This window comes from Macrosteles quadrilineatus, unplaced genomic scaffold (genome assembly GCF_028750875.1).
Source record: "Macrosteles quadrilineatus isolate MER2022 unplaced genomic scaffold, UCM_ALF_1.0 Scaffold_5__1_contigs__length_97177068, whole genome shotgun sequence".
In the NCBI taxonomy this organism is placed as follows: domain Eukaryota; kingdom Metazoa; phylum Arthropoda; class Insecta; order Hemiptera; family Cicadellidae; genus Macrosteles; species Macrosteles quadrilineatus.
The window spans coordinates 55777606-55797808 of NW_026542598.1; the positions used below are offsets into that span (position 1 = coordinate 55777606).

General features: G+C 38.6%; 1 protein-coding gene across 1 annotated transcript in view; it reads right to left on the bottom strand.

Moving 5' to 3' along the window:
- The window catches only part of LOC128993889 (uncharacterized), an 88596-nt gene that overhangs the window by 14965 nt on the left and 53428 nt on the right, over positions 1-20203 (bottom strand). Inside the window, exons 4-6 of the mRNA XM_054417958.1 lie at positions 11492-11870; positions 9810-9964; positions 2527-3815 (exon numbers count right to left, since the gene is read on the bottom strand). Coding sequence (XP_054273933.1) covers positions 2527-3815; positions 9810-9964; positions 11492-11870 — 1823 coding nt within the window. The remainder of the gene's footprint in view (positions 1-2526; positions 3816-9809; positions 9965-11491; positions 11871-20203) is intronic.

Sequence of the window (20203 nt, forward strand, 5' to 3'; positions counted from 1 at the left end):
CTCTTGAACTCCGAGTCCTCGGATTTGGATTGTGCAAGCTTCTCTGTGGGCAGAATCTTCAACTTGACCCAAGATGTTCCTCCCAAACACAGACACCTCCGCGACCCGTTACTGATAATCACCTCCGATACATCTCAAGGTTGTAAAGAACCTAGTTTGTCTGAAGTTTATAGTGGAAACGTCCTAGATGAAATATTAGTTTGGATTAGCCAGGATTAGGTTACGGAGCCGCCTACCATCCTTTGACAAATGAGGAGTTCTACCGTTTGTGATTGATTTTGGTCATTTGCATAGTCGTGTTAAAAGCTACTTTGTCAATGTTGTGTATTTGTCTTGTTGTTTTGGTAAATTAAATGATTTAGATGCGTTTTAAGATAATTGATGGGATCGGTAAAATACGAGCACAGTTTATATAGTAACCATGTGACCACTGTCTAAGTTAAGGTAAATTAAATGAACGATAGTAATAGGTGAATTAATCTCAAACGTTACATAATAACTCATCACATTATAATTGTACCTAATGTTAATTAAATACATTTGATTGAAAATCAATTCAGGCAAATTGAAATTCGCTCGGCAGGTTTGCTGCGGCGGGAGTATTTTTATTCAGCATCATTAAACTTTTATTCTATTAAAATATTATTATTATAAACTAATCCGTATGTTTAACCCATGTTTACACCGACACCTATGTTGAGTAAACAAATACTAGATTTTTGAAGGTTCAATATTGGACTGAGCTCAGTACATTATACAGCATCCAGGCGTATGCCTTGATAGAACATTGGATTTGTTAGTACAGTATCGTGATCTGGTTCAACTAGGGCCTAAAGTTATTCTATTCGACAAGAGCTCCCAGTTTACTTGAGGGCAAGCAGGAATCGGAAAATGAGCGAGTGTCGATAAAATCTTGGCTTGTTTGATGAACTTAATTTTTTGTCATATGGCACCATTTTAAGTAGGAAAGCAAACCAAACCAGTACACAGTAATATTTCGAACGTTGTTTCCCTTTATAAACTAGTTCATGTTGTTTTGGTGTTATATGCAAACAGCTGTAATTGAAATGGTAACGTGATTCTTCCACAAACACAATTTACTACAAAATAATAAAATACCCCCGCCGCAGCAAACCTGCAGACTAAGCGAATTTCCATTTGACTTATTGGATTTACACTGAAATGTCTACTTAAAAATATAACATTTATTCCCTTAGTTTCAGATTTAAATTTGCTTAAAAATCGTAGAAGAGTATTTTATATGTCGTGAAAAATAAAATGTGTCACGATAATAATTTGATGAACACACAAATCGTAAGGACAATACAGTACGATAATATCTGTTTAAACTCTGGACTATTTTCTTCAAAGAATCAACGAAGGAATAAAAAAAATAAATGTACATCTAATGTCACGACCTCTTGCTGATTCTTTTTCTAGGAATAAAAAAGCCGAATCTTTAATTCGTAGATTAGTAGTTCGTGCACTGTATTGAATGCTGCCGTTTCTCTGCAGCATAACGGAAAAGGCATTTCCCCCATTATGACGCCTATCATTGATATCTTCCTCACAATAGCACTGATTTTGCGTGGGTAACAGTCCAAACAGTCTTCAACTCAGCCATATAAATGAACTATGATACGCCATATCATCACTCTCACCACAATAATACAACCACCGAATTTCATCCGACGAACTGGACGAGGCCCTCAATAACTCAGAATTAGAATGCAATTCCAGTCACGATGCTGACATCTATTTTATGGCTGACAGAACAGCCGGGACCATCTACCCAGCAGGCTATGGGATGATGAAGACTTTTGCCCACGCCGATTTCGTTGTCAACCGTTAGTTCTAATGAGGGCAGTTGTTTTTAATGAGCTTCGTTTGGAAGAGAGTTGTTATTTTTGTGACAGCTACGCGTGGTCGGAATGATACTTCTCACGATGCGTTTGTAAACAATAGGCCTACTTGGTTAAGCAGAGTGCGTAGGTTTCGCCGTTAGTGCATTCGCTTTTCGGGCTCAGGATAATCACAGGTTAACGCGACTGTTAGAGTGAGTACCAACACTAATGATGATGCAACTAGAGGTTCGTCTTAGCTTCTATAATTTCGCTTCAAAAACATGAAATTGTACATTGTATATTTGAAGGATTGCTATACTACATGTTGGTGAGTCTGCAATAGTTGTTTGATAGATTCAGTTTGCACTTTAATTAAGATAAATACATCTTGCAGTTTTTGAGTGTGCAACGTTATAGCCTATTCACTTTATACATGAAAGAGCAATGAGCATATTGACATTTCGTTCAGTACGTACTAACTACTTCTAGAACAAATCAAAAGCCGATACAACCAGTTTCAGCAAAAAATGTTAGCTCAACCTTGAAAGGTCAAATGTGTCGTTGCCCTTCCACTGCAGAGGGTAAAATATTGCTCAGAACAAAATGAAAAATGGCAAATCCGTTGGAACACCAGCAGAAGCTATTACTAAGACTATAACTCATCGTTACAAGCGGCTCTTACCTGATCAGTTCGGTCGTCTACCTCCGACGATGAGGTTTGTCTTCTTCTGGAGATCGCCGGAGAAGAGTTCACAGACACATCACTTCCTTTGTACTCCGTGTACCTCGTCCTCAGTAAATCCTCCGTCTCTTCATCTTGCTTCTTACTCTTCTTATTTTTCTTGCTGTCTTTACTTCCAAACATAAGCTGTTTCACTTTCTCCATTCGAGTCAATTTCTCCTTTTTCTTTTCTTTGGTGAACTTATCTTCCTTCTTAGAAGATAACTTACTTTCGGACTTTGTAGGCTTTGCGTAATTCTTCACTAAGGTCGATGAAGTTGGTATGACATCGGATTTTTTCCGTTCTTCATAAATGAATCTAGTCGATATGTCCCCTTTGTACCTTTTCTCACCGTCGGAGTGGTAGTCTGATTTATTTAAAGTCGGGGTTGACTTCGTTCGAGTTGTTTCGGTTCGAATCACTCTAGTGTTTTCAGCGTTTCTTCGGTTTAAAGTTGAAACGTCTTTGCTCGAATCTTTCCTATAATCACTCATTTCAATGCCCGAATCGGCTAACACATCTTTGTTCTTTAAAAACTGTTGCCTATGATGGGTGTTTATTTCAGTAGCTATTTTCTTTTCAAAGTACCCTTTCTCCCTGTCATCGTTCATCTGTGAGATCAGAAAGTCTTTTTTTAAGTCTTGCTTCAGATTCTCATCTCGGTAACTGTTATTCTGGTGGGCCGTATTGAGAAATCTTCTCCTCTGGTTGGTCAGTCTCGACTCGAGCCTTTCCCTACGGTAACTCAGGTTATTGCTGTCAATCAAACTCGTTTCTAAGGGAGGAGTCCAAGCTCGAATCGGTTCTTGATATTTGATCCTGTCTAAATTGTCATAGGAATGTATCTTGCCCACGTCACTGAAATGGTTGGTTTTTAAGTGTGTCTCATCCTCGAAGAAATCCTTGGAAGCTCTCCTCTTGGTCGAGTAGTCCATTCCGTCTGCTCTACCTCTACCGTCAGGTTCATCTGTGCCCTCCACCCTGATGACTCTCTCCGTCTTCACTTCTCTCCGGTATCCTCCCACCACGTTTTCGTCCAGGAGAGGGTTGCTTTTGGATCGCAGCATATTGATGATTTTGTCTTCGCGGATGTCATTGTCTTTCTTCATCGGACTGATGTCAAGCTCTTTCTTGATGTCTACCGAGAATTCTCTTGGGGAAGTAGACCGCTGGATGTCACTTTCGTAGGAGAACCTCCGCCCCTGCGCCCCTCTGTGACCCATGTCCACTCCTTCGTCCTCTTCCGATCCTGCAACGAAAGTAAGTAATTTTTAAACTGTCAAAACATAAACCGACATCAGTTTGCATTTTACTAAATTATTAAGTCGCTTCGCTGTAATTACAATACTATTCGCTGTGAAACATTTGCCAAACCGTTCGAATCAGTTAGAAATTAGAACATTGGTCATAAATTATATTTATTAACGATGGAGAGATTTTTAAATGAAATTGGATTACGTCGTAGAGTTCAATCTACCTAGGGAATTCTTCTTCTGTTGTGTAATGTATCTAGTAAATAATTCTTTAACTTGCAGTTTAGTCTATCGATTATAATTATGTTAATATAGACTAGCAACCTGCGTCACTTCGTGACTTCAAAATCCGTGATATATTTGATATATAGTTGATAAGGATGAACACGATTATTTCTCATCATATCCCTATTATTTTGATTGCGTGCGCGACCTAATCCAGGCATCCCGCAAAAGGCACATTTAGAGGTAGTATCTATCTAGAACCATTGATACCCAATATGTCTATGAAAATAAATATTTAGGGATCGATTTGCTGCACACAAAAATTCAAAAATTTCTTTCAATGATATAGATAAGCATCTTAATTTAAGTGTTTTATCTTTTTAACGTAGAGCTGAATATTACTGATGAACCACGTGTGAACCTTTTCATAGTTAGTTTTACTAAGATTCATGACTTAAACGTGCTTTAACTGATCATTATAATATTTCGCAAACATACTGTTGAATGATAAATTTCTCTATATTTCTCACTCTTTGAGGCTAACAAGTGAATCACTCAGAAGGAGTTGTAACATTGGCGGCAAAAATCCCATCAGGACGAAACATTTTCATATCATCAAAACGACAAAGTTGACCCGCCCGAAGACATTTGGCACCGGAAGCCGCCTCCCTCGCCGTACCTGGCATAATTCGCCAGTTCGCAACACCTTTGCCATCGCCATCACATTGCATTGCAACGTTGCCAGTTATATCAGCCTTTAACCAGCGACGTTGCCACTTTTACCGGACTTGTATCTCCAAAGGCAACTCCCACTTTGCCACCTCCGTGTTTTGGGAGTAGAAAAGCGGTGTTTCAGATTATATTGCCGACGTTGTTTATGGTGGTGGTAAATTAAAATCACATTAGGAGAGTTTATCGTAAACTTGAATTTTGTTTCTATTTTATTGGTCTATGGTTGAAATGGGTGTTAACAAATAAATCTGTTTTGCTATCTCGCCAGTTTTACACGCGAAAATAAATGTTGAACTAAATGATTAAGTGCTCGCATTTATGTGATCACAGTGAGCCCTGCCATCTCAAATTTACTAACAAATAAAAATTTTAGTAGAGCTGCGTCATAATAGAATCGAGCTAAACCTCCCACTTGGAACGCAATGCAATCGTTCTCTACCAGTCTATTGAGGCATTGTCTAGTTTCAGTCTTTCGGTCCTATAGATCAAGAAAATTGAGATATAAGATAACACTATAAGAATTTTCACTCTCCGTGGTTTTCTGAGGCACTGGTTTTGCTATTTATGTCCAGGTATCCTGAAAATAACTTTCAGGACGAGACATTTTCCGGATTTTGAACAATTCGTTACAAAAATAAAGTGCCCTACTCATATCTCTACTCGTTTCTTTTGCTCAGTCAAAAAATGGTAACCCCATACGAGTATCCAAGTGAATTAACAAAACACAAGTACTGTCAAATCTGCTGACCTAATAACTCATCCGCATACAAAACCAGAATAAAAACTTATTTCAGTTGAAAATCTTTCTCTACATCATCCCCAGAAAGTAGCTCTGACAGTGGTGTGCAGAAGGCAACCCCTCGCACCTGCAGTTCACAGTACTTTCTACACCGATTACGCCTCCGTCCGCGGCTGTGTAGAGCGTGCTCTCCAATCATCAGTCATTGTTATGCAAGTGGGTAATCGTCAAAAGGCGGGTGAGAGTAATGGAAGGGTTAATACATCAAACATTGAGTACCTTTTGCGAAATGTATAACATAATCACTGAATCCCTAGTGACTAGAGACTAGATAGCGACATGATTTTAAAACTGTTTATAAGCTGATTATGAGTGCAGGATGAATGTAGAAGGATAGCGCGATTGATCTCTGTAGGTATTTTACTGAGTGACTTATTAGCTGTTACTTTAACAAAGAAATTTTATTAAAAGCCAAATTGTCAATGAGAACTTTTTCTGTTCGAGTTTCGCTGACAAATAACGCACATATAGAGTGAAAATGAAAGAAAATAACAATTATAACCAACCTTAAATTAAATGTAACTAAACAAATCCCATTCATACATGAATATATAATTTGTGCTCATACTTCAAGATAGTTTTACAATAGTTTATTCTGACCAATATCACAAGAGATGTGAAGCCAGTGGGTTGAAGTCGACCTCGAGTTTACTTGTGGCTTGGTAAATATCCAAAGCAACTAAACCCACTACATCAATATCGGCCAAGGATCTTCTTCACCTGCGTCATAAAATCATACTCATAAATCTAACCGTATGAGAATAGCCACTCGAAACCCCCAGGAATACCACTTGTGCATCAATCTTCGTAGAATAAGGGTAACTAACGGTATTGTGTTAAATTTATGGAATAGTTATTTAAAATGTATTCCAATCTTATCATTAAATAGTCAAAATTTGATTGAGGTTTGATAAGATGGTGAAATGTGATAGTTGCGCGTTTCCGATTTTAATCATGATCAAGAGAAACTCAAAGTGTACACAGTAGTATGTTTATGAAGGGCCTAATGTGTCTCCGTTGGGCAGAAACTCGCGTTTATCGTAAGAGGCAATAAACGAAGGTCGGAAAATGAACGAGGGTCAAAAACACTTAACGCCCGTGTTGAGAATTGCATTTTAACTGCACTAAGACGAACTATTTCACAAAAGGAAAACTTTAAACATTGTTTATTTGCAAGTCAGCATCCAAAATGATTGCTACGCAAAACTAACAACATTATTTAGCTACATTAGGTAATACTGCAACGCAATAATGAATTCAACGTTAAATTATGTATATTTTTATGTTTATACCAGCCCCATTATCGATTAGGAGGTATTTATTCTAATGAAATATACAGTGTGAAACTATGATTAAAGTATATAATAAGTAATAACAATGTGATCCTATTTTGACTGATCTGGACTATTTTGTTCGAAAAAAAAATCAGCGGAGGGTTTTGAAAATTGAAAATACAATAATGTACACCTGGTGTGCTCACTTTTTCATCCTTTACCTAGGGAAAGAACTGCTGTAGTATCTAAACACACTCGTTTTAGCTGAAGAATTACGTAAAACTATAATATAGAATAGGTAAAACAATTTTAACTGTTGTGTAAAGTTTTAATACAGTTTCATTGCAAAACACGATTCACATGTTTGCCATGGCACTAGGCCTACTCATCTCGAGTCCATCTTGACAAAAAAGAAAGAAAAACGTCGGTTCTATTAGCAGGTCCCGGATCGCAGGGACTTTATTATGATACAGCTATTTGCAGGCTATCAAACCCACATTGCCGTAAACCACACACCACTGCTGTCAAACTCAGGGAACAGGTCCAACCTACAAGAGGGTGTGAGTGTGTGTGTGTGTGTGTGTGTGTGTGTTGGTTTGCAAGTATGTGTCACCCATACCATGAAGTTTAACGAATCAACCGTGTCGTACTAGCTCAGATCTCAAAACAGGTTTAAAGTATAAAATTCTATTACTTGAACTGAAAACTCGAGTTTTGCTTGAACATCTGATTGCACATTGATAAGATTTTAAACCAAAAAGGCTCCTCCGCCGTACCTGTAAACAGTGTTGTAATGCTTTCGTGTCTGAGCTTAAGTTGTTTACCAATGTTTGGATAAGAACTTATGTTAAAAAAATATATTATGTCTTATATTGTTCTAACAATGAAACAGAACAGCAGTTAGTTCTCTAGATTTCATGGGGGGGGGGGGTTCTCATAGCTAAATGTCACATAAACGAAGAAAATATCCGTCAAACGTCACCGATTAATATATATTATAAATGTTTAAGAAAAACTTTAAAATTTTCCTTCAAATTGGACTGGCAACCAACAAACGATATAAATTGCTTTGGAGATTTCAACGCTGGGTTTCAGTGAAGCCTTAACGTCATAAAGATAATTCAAACTTTTAAGATTAGGTGTGTCCTATACCGTTAAATAAAATACTTATTTATTTTTGGAGATCGGTCAGTGAACTTGATCTTAATCAAATGAATTTAAAAAACTATTAGGAAAATGGTATTATAATAGACTCATCTTTTGATCAATAAATCTTTAGCAAATCGGCTTGAGCAGTTGAAGCGATTTGGCTAACTAAAGAACTACTTTGTAATTTACTACGCTACTCCACACTAATGTAAATTAATATTCGATTAATTAATAAACAGCTTTCACTTGTGCATAATAGTTGAGCTCTTCACCGAACCATACTTAGATTATGTTGATGTTTTCAAAGGTTGATTCGTCTGAAAATGGAAGTACCCGTTTGCGCGTGTCACGTTTTGAAAATCATTCGACCATATACGATGAGTTTGCATAACTTTGATGTAAATGGTGCTAATTAATCGATTAATGAACACCCAAACAGACAGACAGACGAACAGATTAGGAAATGACGTAATTGTTGACGGAGCTAACAGCTGTGCCCACAGGTCGGTGATGTCACTGCTGCACCTTAGTTTGGTGGTCTTTGATGCGAGTGCTGGGTTCAAAGGGAAATCAACATTTTATAGGACTTTGAATAGTGCAAGTGGTATTTTCATATGTTGCAAAACCTGAAGCATGTTTTTATATGATTCGTGATTCGTGGTGATGACGTTAATGATGTCGATAACATTTTGCAGTTTCATTTTCGGACATATTTGACAAATTGTGCTTTAATATTTGGATATGATGTCACAGAACAAGCTGTGCTTACAGTTGGGTTATTTTATTTATGGTTTATTATTTTTCAAGAAGCCAATGTACATAAACGCAGTGAGAAAAGATTATTGTAAATCAATACTGTATGGTCGCATACATTAAGTGTGAGACTGTTCAGATATTGGTTATTTTGGGTCCCTTTTTTACTCAGAAGTTAACAGTGTTTTGAGGAATTTCAGGCAGTTGTCAATATCATGATTTACACGATGTTTGCAAAACGTCCATACGTCGTATAATTCAGGAAGAACCTTGTATGAAAATATTGCATTTGCTTACAAAACAAGAAACCTTGCAAAAAAAACAAAAAAACACAGTAGCCCTGAAATGGCGGTGAAAAAATCTATAACTAAACAATGGATGTGTAATTAATCCTCCTTGGAAAAAAAATTATCGTCTAAACACTATCGATAAACTCTAAAAAGTAATGGAAAGTTTAAAGTGTAAAACTCAAATAGTCAACAAGTCAACAACGACCGTTAAAATCAGGAAATTTACTTAGTGCTGTTAAAAGTGTTAATGGTAAACATGCGCCGGTAAACAAACGAAAGAAATTATAGGTTTTCTTTCGTTACTAGATTTTTGGAATGTAATATAACACACAAACCCCGTTGTTAACCTAGAATATTTGCCTTGATATGTTATTAGTTTTATTTTCTTTTAAAAAATCACACAAGAAAAAAACATCATAATACAATTACAGTACTTGATTATAAACTGGTAGTAGCGATGTTAAAAAGTAAGACTAGAAAACTATACAAAACATATTTAAAAACGCATAGAGGAATGAAGAAATCATAGCGATTTCATCAGAAAATAAACTGCAAACACAAAACTAATAATTTGCGTAAAACCAGGTGCACATACGCATTTGCAGGTGCATAAACATTTGGCAAAACAAATACAAACTAATCTATTTGCAACAATAAAAAGGCGAGGGTTTGCGATTAAAATTAGATATTACACAGTAGATTGTACACAATAGTATGGTGATATCTACACAGCAATACTCTATAAACAGGTGTATGTATACTACTAACCGGGTGTAGTTTGGTGCGGCCTCGGCGACGGGTCCGCGGTAACTGCAGTGTGGACCGTGGTCTTGCCTCCTGGCCTTGCGACCACCTCCGCATATACGACAGTGCCACCATCACCGCCCACACCTCTCCCAGGACCTGTCTCTGCCTCCGCGAACCTGCGACACAGACAGTGTAAGTGGAGGAACCTGCCGTGGTGGATATGTAGGGGATCATGTGACGGGTAGAAGACGACTGCAGGGATACTGTGACAGGTCGGTGAAGGAAAAGAGAAAAATAATGAGGGGTGCCGGACAAAATGATAGTAGGGGGACGAAATACATGTATGGTGGCAAATGTTGGTATGGAAACAGGAGTAACGATCTTATGACAGGCTGATGATAAATAGTGGAAACATTATTGCAGGAGTCCTCTGACAGGTTGCAACAGGAATAGAGAAAACACGAACTAAGAAATCTTGTGACGAAGGTTGGAAGGGATACAGAAATTTTACCAATAGAGATATTCTGGGATGAATGAGAGAGCGTGAATTGAGGGATTCTGATGCTCATAGGTTGGCAAAGTAATGGAGAATACATGACTGGAGGGAGCCTGTGACAAAGGTTGGTAAATGACTGGAGGGAGCGTGAATTGAGGGATTCTTTGGTAAAGGAACGAGGAAACATGGATCGAGGGATGCTCCTTCTCAGGTAGGTAAAGGAAGAGGGGAAACGTAAATGGAGGGATCTCGTTACTCAGGTTGGTAAAGAAACTAAGGACACGTGAATTCAGGGACATTTGACATAGTACGGTAGAGAAACAGAAAATTCATGAAGGGCAAAGTCCTGTGGCAAAGTTTAAAGAACTTAGGAGCTATTAATGGAGAAATCCTGTGGCAAAGCTTTTATAATAAGAATTTTAGAGGAGGAATCCTGTGACAAATTATGTTAGAAGAATATAGTAAAACATTAATTGAGTTTCTTGATAGAGGATTTGGTAGAGGAGTATAGAAAGCGCGATTGAGGAATCTGAAACAAGGTGGGTAGAGAAAACAAGACTAATATTTATAAACGGGGCGTGTTGCTACCAACCGTCACACTCCTCTGTATCCGAGGGATGAGCATAGTTGGTAGCTAATGTGTCAACACTAAGAAGAAGAGTGGAGATGTTGCGCAATAAGTTCGCTGAGAAAAGGACCTTTAACATAAAATAACTAACCCATTATTTCCTAATGACAACTTTTCGCCTTGTTCTACGATTTTAGAAAACGTTAAGAGTGTTTATTTTCTACTAATGGATATGGCAATACTAATGGCAAATAATAAAAAAAATTTACTTTTGTACCACCCAGGTAAACAACAATATTTGTGTCTACTAAATAGCACTATTTTTTAGTTCTGACTAAACCTAAATATATTTTGATTGCAAAACAAAAAACATAGATAACAACATTAAACATAATTGACAGAACTAAGTAAGGAGGCAAATATATTAGGGAAATTAAGTGCGAATTTCCTCCTCGTACATGTTTACCTCATTATTCTTAAAAACAAAGTACAAGTGGAAACATGGCGTCACTTTATAAGCTAAATAACAAAACCAACAGACATTTGGGTTAGTCATAAGACCAGTATAGTTCTTGACAAAGGAAATCCCATTCTATCTATACTTGGTCAGTTTGGTTGTACAAAGGTCACGTTACTCACCTCCAAGGCTCCTGGGACTCCACCACGGCCGGCGACGACTCCATGATGGGCGACAGTTGTTTCTTCTTCCTCACAGGAGGCACCACCTCCTCCCGTGGCTCCAGCACTGGTGGTTTCTTCTTATTCTTCTTCCGTATCCGGTCCAGAGTCCCAAAGATGGAGAACTCCTTTTCCTTCTTCGGCTCCCGGCGACCGGCGTCGCTGACGCTCCGGTTCAGTCTTCGCCTCTGGGGCTCCGTCCGCTCCGGTGACACTCCCCATGTGTTGTCTGGGTTGGAGAACCTCCTCTTGAGTCGGACACTGTCTGGAGGCTCGGAGTCCCGAGGCTTCCGCCCTCGCCGGTCGAGAGAGTTGAAGACTGAGGCTGCTGACGGATGTACTGCAAGACAGATTGCAAATTAAGTACATTCTATAATCCATGCACTAAATAACTGTGAAATTGTTTTTCGAAGTAAAATAGTAATACTATCTCAAATCATTTGTGAACTTACCCAAACATAATTATCAACAATCATTGGAGATAAATACAGTACCGGTATAGAAATATATAATTTGAATTATCTATATAATTAATACGCTACACGAAACTTTGTCGGTTGAACTCCTCCGCCATTTCTTAACCGATTTTATCCATTGACGACTCATTGGAAACAGCGTGTCGCGTAGATTTGCAAACTGGCCTTACATTTTTGAAAAAGTCCCTTGGGCTCTGCCCCAGTGGCTTTGAAAGTTCCCATGTTATTCTTATGAAGAACATAATTGTTAACATTTCAGCTGTATAATCAGCTGTATAATTTAATTGCTGTTATTTATTTTTCAATTCAATGAAACACATTGAGTACATTTATTTACTATTTGAGTTTGTGTAAACATAACCCCCAAGACAGATCGTGTTAGTATGGTTGTATCTTAAATTTGAGTATTTATCGTTGTTTTGTGTCGCTATAATTTGTTTATTTGTAGATTTTTTCTTTTAAATGCCTCCGACGCTACGACAACGAAACATAGACAGGAGGCGTAATCGTGATAACGACCGCAGCTACAGAACAGTGGCGCGTAATAGGCTTTACTTCTCACTTAGCACCTGACCCTGGACAATCTCAACTATTAGGTTACAAATGCGCCCTAACACTACCCTAAAACGACTTTTCGTTCTCAATTTGCCCTCTATCAATGACCTGTGTTGCCTGTTCAGCGAGGCATTTTGAGAAGGAGAAAACCGGCCGGAATGCTTTAGGTTTATCAATAACGAAGAACGAAGATAAACTTGGTCTGAGTTACACACCGGTAATCTTTGAGTTGACTCTTTTAAATTCGTTGTAAATATGACTGTTATTCGTTTTGAAATAACTCCTGGTATACTTTGCAATTGCTCGAATTCGATCAACATGCACACTAGTAATAATTAAATACTAGTACTCATTAAATAACATCCACAGCTTCCATCCTTTTGAGGATACACATAAATAAATGTTCAACGGTATTTTTAGAAATCGATTGTTCACTAATGCAAGCAATGTTAAGGGGATCAACTTTAACGACTAGAACAATTGATTAAAATTGCGATTGGAATGCAATATTCATAAACGCGACTGGTTCAACTATCTGTCTATTAAGTTGCCAAATATTTTCTTGAGGAAACCGGAATTAAACAAGTAGATGGGGTTTGGTATTGGTGAGCTTTACTGGGAACAAATTATAAATCAAGTTCATAAACTGTATAATCCAACTTTTTAACCAAAAACAGTGTCAAAGAACCCATTGCGATTTCTACTTAGCCTCCCAAAATCCAACCAAATCAAAATCAATGCGTTAAATTTTTAATTATTGGTGTTTATAACTTAACATTACATGTTTAATGGTGTTTTAATATTTATCGTTTTTTTCGGTATTCGAAACAAATTACCGATTCGGGATCGGGACAATGGTACTTAAATAAGAAAATCTCTACCAGTTTGTCCTACAACCTGGAAAATCAGAAGCAACTACTACTAGATCACTACTACAAGAGCTCTCCTGTAAAGTCGCGCATCTGTACCAGAGTTGTTAAACGCAATGTCTCGCATCAACACGACGCGACGCCGTCATTCAAATATAACAATAGAAGAGTCAGTTATATGACATACACCATGTGACAGGTGTAGGTACAGGAGTGCCGCAGATGGGCGACCAAGTATAATCTGAAGGTCACACAGCTCATTATCAGTTATCACTTATCACCAAGGTCACGTGAGTAGATAGGGTTGCCTGATTTTTTCTCCGGCGAATAAAAGTGACAGCGATGTTGGGAATGAGTATACGAGTGTGGGCAGGGGACGATTTGTCCTCGAGCGAGCGACGACGACTTGTGCAGGTTAAAACTGTATGTTAGTTCCAGCAGCGTGCTTGCTGGTAAAGACTTATGGTGTATGAAAGCTAGGATATGAAATTATGAGTCTTTGTTAAATTAAGTAGTAAGTTTATTTAATTTTATAAAACAATTGGAGTGATCACTAAACTGGCATGTGTTAATGTGTAATACTTTGGATAAAAGTGAGTCTTGCAAAATTGTTCCAACCTGAAGAATTCTTAGTTTAAACCGTTCCTTGTCGATGGAGCCGGTACAGCGCCTGTCTTCATTATCAGCAAAGTAAAAAGTTGTCTTCATGGGATTAGAAAAGGTAACTACCTTTTCACATTTGTAAAACTGAGACATGAGCAACTTGTTATGACTTAAGTCAATAAGAGTAGCTGTGTATCTGGATGATAATGAAAGATGGTAAGTTTATATATAGGTTAAGCTTAGTAAAAAACAACATTGGTAAATAATAAAGATTTGTTTATTCAAAATATGAAGTTGAATACATTTCAAGCCTTACACATATTTAGAAGATCATCATGAGTGACTTCCAGAGACAATGTATATCTCCCAGTGACATCCTGGCCCAATGCATCTGATCCGTCATCGCAGTAGACTATATTCTTGGTGCTGCTCTTGTCTGTTGTCTGTTCCTTGAAGCGAAGATAGGAGCAAAACGGTGAGTTGTAGCGATGATCTTCTATTGCGTCATCACCTTCTTCCCACTTGAAAAGATTAACTCCACAATAAACGCATTTAGTGGTGTCCTTCATAGCAGCCATTTTGACAAAGCCTTCATCGGCAAGCTGCTTAGCAGAAGGAGTTTTAAGTTTCCATTCGTCAAAGGTCTTTACTCTCACTTCAGGGTTGTTCATGTCTAGCATAGCTGGGTTTTTCAAACACCAATCAGCCAGTTTGTGTACATTGGTTTGTGAACAATAAAATCCTGGAGCATGTAAATGATGAAACAAACACTGATTCTTTTGTTTGGATAGTTCTTCAACGGGAGGAAGTAGTAGAAAATCGCTCGATAGAGGGGGGCCTCCAAGTAGCTCAAGACTGAACACAACTCTTCTGTTCTCTAGCAACTTTTCCAAAACCTTTGCCTTTTCAGTTGAAGCAGCATACAATAGGTTTACATTGCAGCAAATGTCTCTCAGAGATGACGTGAGAGAGCTATATTCAACGTTTCCTGTTCCGAATCCGAGGCTGTGATAGTGTTTACTCAACCACCTGTTATGATTGTCAAACTGTGAACTGTGCCACCCTCCGCAATCATGTTGTGTGCTTGGAAAAGTAGATCTGGATCCATCCTTAGGTGGTGAGAAAATCCAATGTTGTACACATCTTGAATCCAAGTCCAATATGCTCAATTCCTTGATAACCACTGTCTTATCCTCTCCGATAAAAGCACTAAAATCTATGATGGCCTGTTTAATCATGACTGAAAGTTCTAACTCCAACGAAATTCAAGTTGAGACTGAGAAACCAAACCGACAAGAGCGGGCTTTATAGCCTATCCCCACCCCAAATTCCAACACTTTCTGCATGAATCACATTATCCGATGAACCAGGTTAGTGGCTGGCTCATAGCTGAATGACTTGTCGTGAATTATCAAACAATAAGCAGCAGTCCCTGGAGGGAAAGCTTCGCTGGCCTCAAATTCTAAACGAATATCAACAGGGGCTGACCTAAGGGATTCGTTTTGCTTAGAACAGTCAATTACGATTAGTGGTGCATAAGAAATGAAATTTTTAACGTCCAAAAGTGGTTGTGATGGAACATTGTAATACGACTCCTGAAAACGGGTATACATGTCGTAGAGTATAGCGTAGTGGTTCTTTGCAATGTCTAGTTTTAAATCATCATAAGGATAGTTAATAGAGTTTAAATGAAGTTTTATGTTTGATATCTTGCAGTGATCAAAGCATGCGGCAGACTTTTTTATGTTGTTTTTGCGATTCTCCTGGAAAGCCACTATGACGTATCTTGGCTTCTCTAGCTGTGATGCCGTCTTTACTGACCAAGATTGCTTGTTTGATTGTGGCAAAGAGGGATACTCATAGAGTTCCCAGCTTCGATACTCTACAGGAACACTCGTTCCCCTTTCCAAATGTCTAAGCAATGCAATTCTTTGTCTATCACTCAAAGAAACGTAGGGAACCCTCCAGCATAGTTTCTCTAGTTTAACTTTAATATCTTCAGGAGTTGTGTCAGTAGCACCACTTGAGGTCCACAAAACTGCATTTTTGTCCCCGGCCGACCTCAGTAGAACAAGCTCATGACGGCAGTTGACAATAACCTTTCTATAATCTTCTGCGAACCCCAGAAGCCTACTTAGCGGTATGCAAAAACTAAAATTTCCATCAGTGTCAGTCACATGACTTTCCAAAGTGGAAGACAACTTATTCACCTCGGTTGGCCAGCCAGAGTTCCCTAAACTTCTTAAAGAGTTCTCTCCAATAGAAGCAAATCCTTTCATTGTAGAAGTTATACCTGGGTTCCTAATGCGATCTATTTCAACTCCATTTATTTCATACCGTATCTCGTCAAACAAAAATGCAAATGCGTTTGGAGTGAACTTTGTTTTTGTAGTTGCTGTATTGTCTGACTTCAATAGCTTTCCCTCAACATACAAATAACTCATAGAAGGCACAATGCATATATCTTGTTGTTGAATTGGTATTCTTATCTCGTCATTGTTGTCTAGTGTGGTAGAAGAGTAAGGGAAATGAGTGTGAAATTCCATGTGAGAAATAGTGTCATCAAATGGGACACTACTAAAAATATCCAGTACATCCATTATTGAAGTATTTTATAGCCCAAGGAGCGTAAAAACCTTCGGTTTGTGTGTGTTAGTCGCTTGGGTGACAAACAAACACTGCTTGGTACTGTTGAGTGTGCACTCAATAAATAGTCGTCGGAGTTATGGGTTTTCTTGACTCTGTCTATATGACCCTTTGATATTCTTGGTCTTGATAAACAGTTTGAAAAATATAAGTAACCCATCTCTTACTAACTGTTCAACTAGGGACCTTCCTCAAGTGTAAACACACTGTAATACGTTCTCCTCTAAAATTCACCAACCTATCGTCCTGGTCTACAATCCGTAGTGTTATGTTACTTATTGCCCTCGTGGTGATTGGAAGGTAAATGATTGTACTGGGTATTTCAACAAGCTTATATCCTGGTGGTACTGCTGGGAAAAACTGATGGATTGTATGACTTTGCTTATTATTAACGAAAGACCCGCCCGCTATGCTGCATTCAACTCTAATCGTGTTTGTCTTAAAAATATCCACAACATTCTTCGAGTAGTGCTCATTTCCAGGTCCTATGACCTCAGAATCGAAACCCAGGAGGCTGCCAATAGAGTTGGGTTGAGAGAAATCCACCTGAGCGTTACATTTCAGAGTAGTTTGCAATGTATTGTTGTTTGTTCCCAAGCGAAAAAAGTACTTCTTTTCCTGTGTAGCCAACATCTTTAGCTTATCCTGTATGAAACGTTCAATATCCATTACTTCATATGTACCAGTAGGTATTTTAATAATCTTTCCATTATCAAAATGAAACTGGTTGTTTGTTTCGTCGACATTTGGTATGGAGTTATAAGACTCGAAGCTAAGCAAACCAACTTCATAATCATAACCACCTTCAAGTTCGATGGGAGGAAAGTAGTCTACTGAAAGAGTAGAAGTTCTACCTGAAAGCATGAACGTCTGAGACATGACTAAAGGGTGGAAATGATAACAACAAATATATATATGTGTACACTGTAATATCATTTAAATTGAGGTTAAAAAATACAAACACAGATGCCCACAGATCTCAGAGTAAGTGTTGACATCCTGATAAGCGGTTCGGTTGTAAGATACGTATTTCCCATTTAAATACTTCTGAAGTTCCAGTGGAGGTATTAAGTCCCCGTAGCTGTCAAAGTACCTCACGTAGTCTCCACTCTTCTTGTAGCATACCCAATGAGTACCACTACCATTGGTATTGTCCAAGTTGACTATTGCAGACTCGTTCCTCCATGGACTTTTAGGAAGGTTGTCACGCATAAACACTCCTCTAAAATGGGGGATTTTAAGCTTCCTGGCCCAACGTGTTAACTCAAAATCATACATTGCCCTTCTTGGCAAAATATCTATAAGTTTTTTGGCTGCTTCTGATAAGGTGCCATGTAAATACCAAGTCCTTTCTTATATGGTCTAAAGTACAGGCCCTTGCCATGGCGCAAAGCTACTGCCTCCATAGTTTCGTTATGTCTTTGCATCTCGCTCAGCCGTTTTTTGGCATCTCTAGCTTCAAGCACTGCTTTGGCCACACCAGCAGCCCCACCTGTCAGACTTCCCAATGCACTAAGCCCTGCAAAGATTGGCAGCAATGGTAGCACACCTCCTGACTTGGGAAGTGATAGAATCCGTGATCTACGTCGTAAATGACTGAACGCACTACGCCTCCCTCTCTTCATAGATCTGATGGCGTTCAACGCTGATGATGCTGCCTTTGTTATGTGTTTTCTACTCCCTCTGTTTAATATTCCACCTCTGCCAACAAGATGCATTCCTGATCCCCGCACAGCCGTCCTTGCTTGTCGTAATACATCGGAAAAAGTAAAAGGTTTAAGTCTTCTGCTGCACTTTCTAGTGGTGCCTTTTCTTTTTCGTTTTAGCGCACTTCCACCTCTTGCTGTGCCCCCTTTGGCTAACGATCCCCTACCCAACCTCCCTCGATTTCTTCGCCTAGTCTGCCGTCTCCTCCTCCTCCTGCCTTCGGTTGTTCCGGCACCAAGCTTCAATTTCGCGTTCATTGCGCTTGCAACAGCCCAGGAAGCGAGCCTCTCACCAATAGGAACACCTTTTGTTTTGAACCTTGCCCACGCCTCGTTTGCTAATACTCTGTCAGCAGTGTGTCGAGATGAAAGATCTTTGCTCTTACTGTAGGCAATATCGTGTTGTTTACAAGCTTGATCCAATAGGTTGATTCCTTGATCCTTCCTTTCCAACCTTTCCTTCAATCTTGTACCAGGTCCACAAAATTGGTATCCTCCAGGCAAGTGAAGTTCTAGCGGAAGAGAGTTTATAGCACGATTAAGCAGACCACATCCTCTAGTGATCCTACGCATACTGAGCAGGTCTTACAAATATGAACACCTTATATACGATTCTTCATTTCACTTTTGTCCCCCAGTGTGTGAAGATGAAATTTAAAAAGCACCGTGACACTTTTGTTGTGGACAATGCTGTGGAAAAACTCATTCAATCCACTTCGGATGGAATTAAATCCAAAGAAGTGAAAAAACATAGTGAACTCCTTCCTCAATCCATTCGAGGCATCATTTGTGGTCCATCTAACTGTGGAAAAACAAATTTGATGTTTAGCCTTTTGACTGAACCAAAGGGATTAAAGTATGCTAATGTATATGTGTTTAGTAAATCATTGCTGCAACCTAAATACAAGATGCTTGAACAAATAATGCAAAACCTGTCATGTATTGGTTATTTTTCATTTACTAACAGTGAAGATGTTCCCAATCCTGATGAAGCTAAAAAGGACTCAATAATGATATTTGATGACGTGGCCTGTGATAAACAAGACAATATGAAAGCATACTTCAGCATGGGAAGACATAGAGATGTAGATACGTTCTACTTGATCCAGACGTACACGCGGCTCCCTAAACATCTCCTTAGAGATAACGCCAATTTAATAATTCTTTTCAAGCAGGATGACTTAAATCTAAGACATGTATACAATGATCATGTTAATAGCGATATGACTTTTGATCAATTTAAGTCTTTGTGTCACACCTGTTGGAACAAACACAAGTACGGATTTGTAACCATAGATAAAGATTCTGAAATCAACAAAGGTCGTTACCGTTTAGGTCTTGATACCTATATAGTCGATATATAAAGGGCTCCTTTCAGCATCAATACACTAAACGTTAATCAGAGTGACAGTGAGAGGATGGAGAAGTATGGTAGTGCTCCGATGGCTCTTAGAGCTCCCAAAAAAAGAAAGCTAAGAGCAAAACGAGTAATCCGACGTATAGTGAAGAAATATCCAATACCAAACTTGAAGGAGCGGAACCAAGACAGTGCTAACAAGCACGAACATATAGTAAAAAATGAACTACTTAGACTAACAAATGCTGTGCGTAAAAAGTTTCAACAATTGAAGCATAATGCTGATTATGTTGAGAGGTTGTTAGAAGTGCAAGCTAAACCCATAGTCAAACCCCTGCAAGAGACAGTAGAGAGACGTTTGAAGGAACAGCAGTACTATTATAAACCTGTTAAAAAAGAAGAACTAGACTTTGTGGTTAAAAAAGATGATCAGAGTACAACTATGGATAGAACTTTTGTAC